Genomic DNA, 9,739 nt, shown 5'->3' with positions numbered 1-9,739 from the left:
CGTTCCCGGGACAGATAGTCTAACAATTCGTTCATTATATGTTGTTGTCTCACCAAACTGATCATTTCATGTTTTTCCTCATTTGTTTGCTTAACAACGATCGATTTGATTGTCGATCGTTGAACTTGGACCAGAGGCGCCTCAAACCCAACAACATCGTATCTCTCCGGCACTGACAATGCGACTCTTCTCCTCTCAAACAAAAATGGTCCACCTTGCGACAACATCTCTGGTTCAAACCGGTACCGGTCAGTAAGCATCGGTTAGCCCATCACTAACCCCAATTCTCTACGAACTTCATATTCCAATACTCTCCTGCATTCCAGTTCCTCCGCCAGTATCCCGTTCCGTATTTTCTCTTTTTCACATTCTCAAAGAATCTCGTAACGTATTCCCTGTTTCTCTAAATCATCTGTAAAATTATAAAAAAAATGTTGGTGAAATTGAAAAACAAATTGAACATTAGTGATCGCATACCGATGATGGGGTGGTCGGAAAAGTGGGTGTGTTGTTGCTGCTGCTGGTGCTTTTAACTTGTTCGGAAAGTGAAGTCCTTTGGGTTCGGAGAAAATTTTGTCGTTGAAACTTTTAACAAAATCGCGGAAGTTGACACGGAGGTGGTGTTTGCCGTCGTCGAGAACGACGGTGCAGGTCTACCACGTGTCGTTTGTCAGGCACCGGTACACCAGTTTGTACTCGGTGATGGAAACCGCCATTCAAGGTCCAGGTGGTGAATGATTTGAAAGTTTCTCATTTTGAAATCATGTGTCGTGCTCTTGGTGGGCATATGGTCCGTGGGCCCTATTGTCAAATCTGTGACTCCATGGAAGATGTGATTAAGGTAAGCGTGCCGTAAAGTTGCATCTTTTAAAGAGAGACCTTTAAGTACGGATCCTGCATCTGCATTTGGAACAAGAAGTCCAACAATTCATTCATTGTCTGTTGTTGTCTCAATGCCCGCAACACGTAGTCGTTGATGGGCTTTGTAGGCCTGTATTTAATATAAAGTTTAAACTTATAATTATATAACTATCGAATCACACCAATTCGTTGAAACCACGCATTCATGTGTTGCAGTTTAGAAAGATAACCGAATAGAGATCTGAATAACCGATACAGAAACCGCTTTGTTATTTTAATGAAGCAACGGAGATTGAAGGTGCCAAACAGAAACTAAATGAATTATGCAACGTTTCCGCATTTTTTGCACTGGCAGAACTCCTCTACTTGCACTATATTCCGTCCAACGTATGAACATGATAAAAGCGCTTCTCTAGACAATGTGGGATTATGTTCCGTTTTGTCATGACTTGAAGTTGTACCCAAATCTTCGATCTCTTCAAAATCAAATTTCTTCGTTTCCCATGATTATGAAACCTCGTTTCATGAGGTGGTCTTCTTTCATGTTTCCCAAAATAATTTGAAGGCTCATAAATTTCAATATAATTTTGGTGATTTTCTGAGTGTTTGCAAGCTTCTTTTGGTATCATCACATTTTTGTACCATTTAAGACTAACTGTAATTTGAGTACAACTTTCTCTCTCATGCCTTTCTAAAAGTAGAAAAAAATAAAACATTAACAACTAACAAAGATTGAAGAACAAAATAAGAAAGTGTTCCTCTTTGTTACCAAGCATGTCATCTTAAACAATTAACAGGACATTGTTGTTCAACAGGATTTACTTCCGGTGATCTCTGTTAAACTTCTTCGGGATTTTCTGTACATTCATGTGTTGCAGTTTGGAAAGATGACCGAATAGGGATCTAAATAACCGATACAGAATCCGCTTCGCAATTTTAATGAAGCGACGAAGATTGAAGGTGCCAAACAGAAACTAAATGAATTATGCAACGTTTTCGCATTTTTTGCAGTGGCAGAACTCCTCTAGTTGAACTATATTCGGTCCAACATATGACACATGATAAAAGTGCTTCTCTAGACAATCTGGGATTATGTTCCGTTTTGTTATAGATTGTGATGGGAATATTTATAAGGCTTTTTTGAAAAGTATATTTAATATCGAATGCGATATTGTTGAATCTGTTGCTACAGCTCTATACGTTGATTGTGGATTTAACTTGCAACATACATGGAAAGTTTGTTCACGTTCAATAAGATTCCGTAATTATATTTAATATTGTATGAGGCGTGTCAGAAGGACAGAAAGCAACTTGATATACAATACCGGAGGAATGGCGAGTGTTTCACAATGCAACTTTGGATTTGATTAAATGTTGTTCTAATCCATATAAACTTGCAGGTGACAGAGCCATTGCAAGTGTCTATATGGATGGTACACTTATCGCATCCCACTCTTCTGACACCAAAGAGAATGCAAAGCTTCTTGCAGCCGATGCCACTTTGTTAAAAATAACAAAACTGAAAACTAGCAATATGGGCCCACAAGCCGAGGCCACAAGCTTTGTCTCTCTCCATATATCTTCAGTGTGCTTTGCAAGCTTCTTTTGGTAACATCATATTTTTGTACCATTTAAAACTAACTGTGATTTGGGTATAACTTTCTCTCTCAAACCTTTCTAAAAGTAGAAAAAAATAAAACATTAACAACACACAAAGATTGAGAACAAAAGAAGAAAGTGTTCCTCTTTGTTACCAAACATGTCATCTAAAACAATTAACATGACATTGTTGTTCAACATTGCTTCCCGTGATCTCTGTTAAACTTTTTCGGGATTTTCTGTTTGCAATATATCTATATATATATATATATATATATTGAACTAAATTGATTTACAAAAATAAAAAACTATATATGTTTTGTAAAAATAAAATAACTTTAAATCAACTTTAACTTATATATGTTTTATAAAAATAAAACAAAAATCTACAACTTTTTAACAAAAAACAATAACCAAATACAATCAAACAACAAACCAACAACCAGTTTTTTTCACCAAAACCTCACTTTTTCCCCCAAAAATAAATAGCCAGCCGAAAACACCCCGCTTTGGCCAAAGCGGGGTGCTTCGGTACGAGGTCACCAGACAAGGACTGACATGCTCAGCCCTTGTCTGTTGACTTTAACCTAAAGTGCCCCACTTTGGCCAAAGCGGAGCATTTTGAGATGTGCGAATAAACCAAGGGAGTGTGGAAATAGCCCGGGCCGATTTTAATTGATACAGATATGGATAAATGTTGGAACTACTGGAGATGACAAAAGAAGTGTAACATGCAACATTGCAGACAACGGTGTTGAAAGAAAAGTTATGAAAATGAGAGTTTGAATTTGAAATGAGTCAAATCAATCGAAATTTGTCTAGATTCTTTTTTTTAACAACAGATTTGTAATAGATATATATTTGTAGAGGTTATTTTGTAATTAATATTATTTCCATATTCTTTGTAATCATCCCTAATTTATGGGATTGTAATCTTTCTATATAATGGGAACCCTAAGAGGGAGAAGGATCAAGGATCCTATTGTTTCATGGTATCAAGAGAGACCAGGAACTTCACCTCTCCTAAAGCCGCCGATCTCCCTCTTCTTCTTCTTGAAGTTTTCGGCTGCCCACCTTCTCCCTCCCTACACCTCCTCTCATCTGCTGTTTCTTCCACCTGTTCTCCCCCATGGAAACCAAATTACACCCGACCGTCTCGGTTTCTAATATCAAGACCGCCATCCCGGTCACCCTTGAGATGGAAACCGGCCACTGGTCCACCTGGTCGGAACTCTTCAAACTTCACTGCAAAGCGTTTCAGGTTTATGATCACCTTCTGCCACGCACCCCACTTGTCGAAGCTTCTTCAACCGTTAAAGACAAGGCTGCTGATTCATCCACAACTAAAGAAGTTTGCGAGCGACTTGACTCCATTGTCCTTCAACGGATTTATGGAACAATCTCTCAGGATCTTGTTCACACCATCATTAAACCCGGTACTATGGCACATCAAGCATGGACCACTCTCGAAAACCTGTTCCAAGACAACAAGAGTGCTCGGGCCCTTCATCTTCGCCACCGATTCACAAACACCAGACTTGAAAACTTCGCCAACGTCTCTGCTTATTGTCAAGAACTAAAAGTTTTGTCGGATCAGTTGGCCAACGTGGGGCATCTGGTGGATAATGACGCCCTTGTTCTCCAATTAATCGCAGGCCTTACGGAGCAATATGAAGGTATCGGGATTGTGCTTCAAGGTCAGGACCCACTGCCATAGTTCGCCACGGCTCGCTCAAAGCTTTGCCTTATCGAGTCACGGAAACAAGAACAAGCTTTTCAAGCTGCCAAAACCGCCGGTACCGCCCTAACAACCTCCTCTCGCCCGTCCTCTTCTCAGCAACCAACCGAGCACACTTATGACCGCGGTAGGGGACGCGGTGGTCGCTCTCGCGGCCAAGGCAGGGTTCGCGGACGCCAAGCATGGGGTCGCGGACAGCCCACTTACCACCCATGGCCCAACCACCCTCACTCCTACTGGCCACCTCCCTATGGCCCATGGCCCAACCCGCCTAACCAGCCTTCATATCAGACCCATTGGGCCCCTCCCCCTTGCCCTTACCCCACGTCCAATCCTCGGCCCACTAACAATTCCAGCGGGGCAGGAATTCTCGGGTCCGCACCAAGCCAAGCTCACCATACGGCTTACATACCCACCGACATCGACCAGGCCCTTCAAGCAAGGGCTCTCAATCCGCCACAGGAACCCACCGGCTACATGGACACCGGTGCGACAGGTAACATGTCTAACACCTCTGTTAATTTCGATTCTTTTTCTAATAATAGCATGGGACAACAAATAATCGTCGGGGATGGCTCAACCATCCCGGTAGTTGGACATGGCAACCAAACACTCCCACCACCCTTCCCACCCCTTGTTCTTAAAAATGTCCTATACACACCAAAATTACTTAAAAACTTAATCTCTGTTCGTCAGTTCACAACCGACAATTCTGTTTCTGACGAATTTGACCCTTTTGGTTTTCTTATGAAGGACTACAAGAGCCGGATCCCTATCCTCCGGTGCAACAGCACCGGTGACCTCTACCCACTCATGCTCGGACCAGGAACCACCACTTTTCCATCAACCTTTCCTGCTATCACCGCTAGCCTATGGCACCAACGCCTTGGACATCCTGGCCGTGCACCGTTACAGTCATTAAAATCTTCTAATTTTGTTCAATTTCCATGTTTTCATAAAGACCTTTGTCAATCTTGTGTAATTGGCAAAAGTATTAGACTACCATTTGCTAAATCGGATACTCGAATTTTTTTTCGTTTGATCTTATTCATAGTGATTTATGGACTTCTCCAATTTTGAGTTCTAATGGTCATAGATATTACATATTGTTTGTTGATGATGTTACAATTTTTTATGGACATACCCGTTGTCAAATAAATCACAAGTATATACCATTTTTTTTCAATTCCATAAACAGACCACCACCCAATTTGAACGACCTATCAAAATCTTCCAATGTGATAACGGCACCGAATACATCAACTCGGTTTCAAACCTTCTTTTCTTCCCATGGTATTCTTTTTCGACGCTCGTGTCCACACACGTCGTCTCAAAACGGTAAAGCGGAACGCATGATTCGAACCATCAATAGTATGATCCGAGCCATCCTCACCCATGCCTCCCTACCCAATATCTTTTGGCATCACGCCCTTGAAATCGCCACTTACATACTAAACATCCTACCCGTTAAACACCTTCACAACAAAACACCTACTAAACTTCTTTACCATCGCACACCATCATACGACCACCTACGGGTCTTCGGGTGCCTTTGTTATCCCTTGACCCCCGCCACTACCATTCACAAACTAGACCCTCGATCCGCACCATGCGTATTCTTGGGCTATCCCTCTACACATCGTGGCTACAAATGTTTTAATTTAAAAACAAAACAAATTATCATATCTCGACATGTCGCGTTTGACGAAACCACCTTCGCATTTGCTAACACCATTCACCCCACTCCTTCTTATGAATTTCTCTCCATATTCCTTCCTGTTCTTTGGCCCCACGTCGACCCAACTACTCACACTACTTGTCCACCCAACCCCACGGCCCAGAATCAAATACCCACCCCAGCGTCACCCCCGGCCCAGACCAGCCTACCTGATCCCCTCTCGGCCCACACTCCTCACACAACCCAACCGGCCCACTCGGCTACCCCTACCACACCCGCCACTTCAGCCCAACGTCAGCCGCTAACCCCACCAGCCGCACCCCCAACCCAGCCCACAAACACCTCCCACTCGTCTCCAAAGCGTCCAACCCACCACCCGCACCATGCGCATACGCGCCATGGATGGCATTACCAAACCCAAGACCCGTCTTAACCTTAATGCCTCCACCATTATACCCATTCCCAAAACCCTGATCGATGCCTTGTCCATACCGGTTTGGCATAAAGCCATGACTGACGAATACCATGCTTTTATTAAGAACGAGACATGGGAATTAACACCGAGGCTGCCAAACATGAATGTCATTAGAAGCATGTGGTTATTGAAACACAAGTTTAAATCCGATGGGTCCTTCGAACGGTACAAGGAGAGGTTGGTTTATGACGGCCGCCTTCAACAGGTTGGTGTTGATTGTGGGGAAACCTTTAGTCCTGTTGTTAAGCCTGCCACCATATGCACGATTCTTTCAATTGCCTTATCACAGAATTGGCAAGTATGTCAGCTGGATGTTACAAATGCATTCTTGCATGGTCATTTGCATGAGACGGTATACATGTATCAACCTATGGGGTTTCGTAGCAACGACTATCCGGATCACGTTTGTCATCTAAAGAAGTCCTTATACGGGCTCAAACAGGCTCCGGGGGCATGGTATCAAAGGTTCACTGATTTTGTCTTGACATTTGGGGTTTGTACAAAGTAAATGTGATGCGTCTCTCTTCACGCTTCACAAGGGTCCTCAGGTAGCATATCTTCTTCTCTACGTCGACGACATCATTCTTGTTACTTCTTCAGAAACTTTACGAACCACTCTCATGTCTCACCTCGCCAGTTTGCTATGAAAGATCTCGGGCCGCTCAGCTTCTTCCTCGGCCTTTCTGTCAAACGACATAAAGACACCATGTTTCTCTCACAACAAGAATACGCACAGGAAATCATTGAACGAGCTGGCATGTCTTCGTGTAACCCAGTGCAAACCCCTGTCGACACTCACTCCAAGCTTGGTTCGGACTCTGGCACTGATTTTCACGACCCAACTTTGTATCGCAGTCTTGCGGGTGCTCTTCAGTACCTAACTTTTACCAGGTCGGACATTAGCTATGCTGTTCAACAAATCTGTATTCACATGCATGCTCCTAAGACGGATCACTGGAATGCCCTGAAGCGCATCATTCGGTACATTCGTGGCACTACTAGTTTCGGGCTCACACTCGGTCCGTCTAAGGATCCGCGTTTAATTGCCTATTCCGACGCTGATTGGGCAGGTTGCCCGGACACACGTCGCTCCACTAGTGGGTTTTGTGTTTATTACGGTGACAATCTGATTTCTTGGTCGTCTAAACGGCAGGCGACTATTTCCCGTTCTAGTGCGGAGGCTGAGTATCACGGTGTTGCCAACGTTGTCGCTGAAATTTGTTGGCTCCGCAACCTTCTTCTCGAACTTCAGCGACCACTCACAATTGCCACCCTTGTTTATTGTGACAACGTTAGCGCGATCTATCTATCCGGAAATCCAGTTCAATATCAATGCACCAAACACATCGAATTAGATATACATTTTATTTGGGAAAAAGTTCAACAAGGTCAAGTGCGTGTTCTGCATGTTCCTTCTAGATACCAGATCGCTGATATATTTACCAAGGGCTTGCCACGGGTGCTGTTTGAAGATTTTAGATCCAGTCTCAGCCTTCGGTCACCTCCGGCTTCGACGCGGGGATGTAATAGATATATATATTGGTAGAGGTTATTTTGTAATTAATATTGTTTCCATATTCTTTGTAATCATCCCTAATTTATGGGATTGTAATCTTTCTATATAATGGGAACCCAAAGAGGGAGAAGGATCAAGGATCCTATTGTTTCAATTTGTCCTGTTTCTAACTTTTATGTTATGAAAAGTGATTGTAGGTGGTTGAAAGTGGTTGTGAGTAAAGGAAAAAGAAAATGTTATTGGTCATCTGTAAATTTGAGACGACACTATCCACCTTCTATATTTTTTAATATATTTTGAAAGTTGTTGTGAGTTGAATAGAGAGAAAAAATAATGATAAAAGTATAAAGAATATAATTTAATTGAAAGGAGAGAGACAATGTAGTTGTTTTTAGTGAAATTATAGGATAAAAAATGAAAGGCGTGTGAATACTTTAGACTATGGGGTGTGTGGGGGGGGTGGGGGGCTTGGGTTTGGGCCATTGCTCGACACGTGGCGATTGTGGGCTCCACTATACCACCCCAAAAAAAGTGGGGTGTGGAAGCGGCGTGGCCCTGCGGCGTTGGTGGTCCATGTTGGTTTTTTATTATATAGTTGAGATTTATAAAATAAAACAAAACTTACATTAATTTAAAAAAAAATTACATAACATCCTAAAAATTAAAAAAAGTACTTATTAAATCCTAAGAAATTAAAAAAAATTGTAGTTACTAATTCCTAAAACATATTACAGAGTTCGATAAATGTTAAAGTGGGGACCCACTTAAATTCCGAATTCCCATCGTGCCTCCACTCGATCTTGGCGAACTCCATTCGATCGTCATGGATCAGGTCGCCAGGTCGCCCGCAGAGACACGGTCAAAACAAACTTTAAACTGATCCAGCTTCAGTTTGAGTTCACGCCACTTGTGTTGGCAGGCGCTTAAATTGTGATGAGCGTTCCCAACATATTGTTGGTCTTGCTGGAATGCTTGTCCCCAATATGCGGTTTGACCGCGTTGTAACGTACATTGTGCATCGACGATCGAGGTGACATGTGCGATCTCCTACTCCTCCGTCCAATGCACCATGTTCGGCTTTTTTATGTTGGTTTGGTTGAAAAAGAATTGTTATTTGGTGTGGGATTGGTTGAAGAAGATTTGTAAATAATTGTGGAAAAAATTAAGTTTGGGATGGTTATTTAAAAATTTGTGATTTTTTTTTAAATTTGATTTTTTACTTCAAACCGCCATTCCCAACGGCTAACGCTAACGGCTACCCGAAACGGTCCATTGCCACCACCTAATCCTAGCCAGCCACCTCGGACCGCCCCTCTCCCAACGTCGGGGCTTCAAAGCCACGCTAGCGGGGCAACGCCGTGACCAACGCTGACACGGTGTGGGTTAGCCAGCGTTGTCTGGCATCCCCCAGCCCAACCAACGCCCCATACCCGCTAGTCTTAAGAGAATACTTTTGAGTTTCTTTTGGGAGTTGTTTTTAGATATTAAGCTCGGCTCGGTCAACTCATCTATTATATACTAGTATTAAGCCCCTGCGTTGCAGCGGTTGTCATAAAACTGTGTCAAGTAGTAGCAATACTATACCATTGTCATTGACCACCAACACGGAAAAGCTCGTAAAAACAAAATAAATAAAAATGGGAAAAAAATAACGCCAAGCGAAAAGCAGACATAAAATCTTTGAATCACGCAAGCTCGTTGTTGAGAAATTAAACCGAAACATAAAACATAGAAAAAAATAACTAAATCCATACGGGACCCGCGTGTTGGACGAACTTTTCAAACGCAGAAAAATAGATGTGACGTGACGGGCCAGTTAAACGGGAAAAAATATACGAAAAATGTTGAACCCCACACGCACGTTGCGGTGCG

General features: G+C 42.7%; 1 protein-coding gene across 1 annotated transcript; it reads left to right on the top strand.

Annotated features, from left to right (window-relative positions):
* Positions 1-3,589: 3,589 nt before the first annotated feature.
* LOC110866718 lies at positions 3,590-4,177 on the top strand. The gene has a single exon (XM_022115861.1). It carries the CDS (start codon positions 3,590-3,592, stop codon positions 4,175-4,177), a length of 588 nt encoding a protein of 195 aa, XP_021971553.1.
* The last annotated feature ends 5,562 nt before the right edge of the window (positions 4,178-9,739 follow it).

This window comes from Helianthus annuus, chromosome 7 (assembly GCF_002127325.2).
Source record: "Helianthus annuus cultivar XRQ/B chromosome 7, HanXRQr2.0-SUNRISE, whole genome shotgun sequence".
Taxonomy (NCBI): Eukaryota; Viridiplantae; Streptophyta; class Magnoliopsida; order Asterales; family Asteraceae; genus Helianthus; species Helianthus annuus.
The sequence above is the reverse complement of the archived record's forward strand: the minus strand, read 5'-3'. Positions and strand labels throughout refer to the sequence as shown.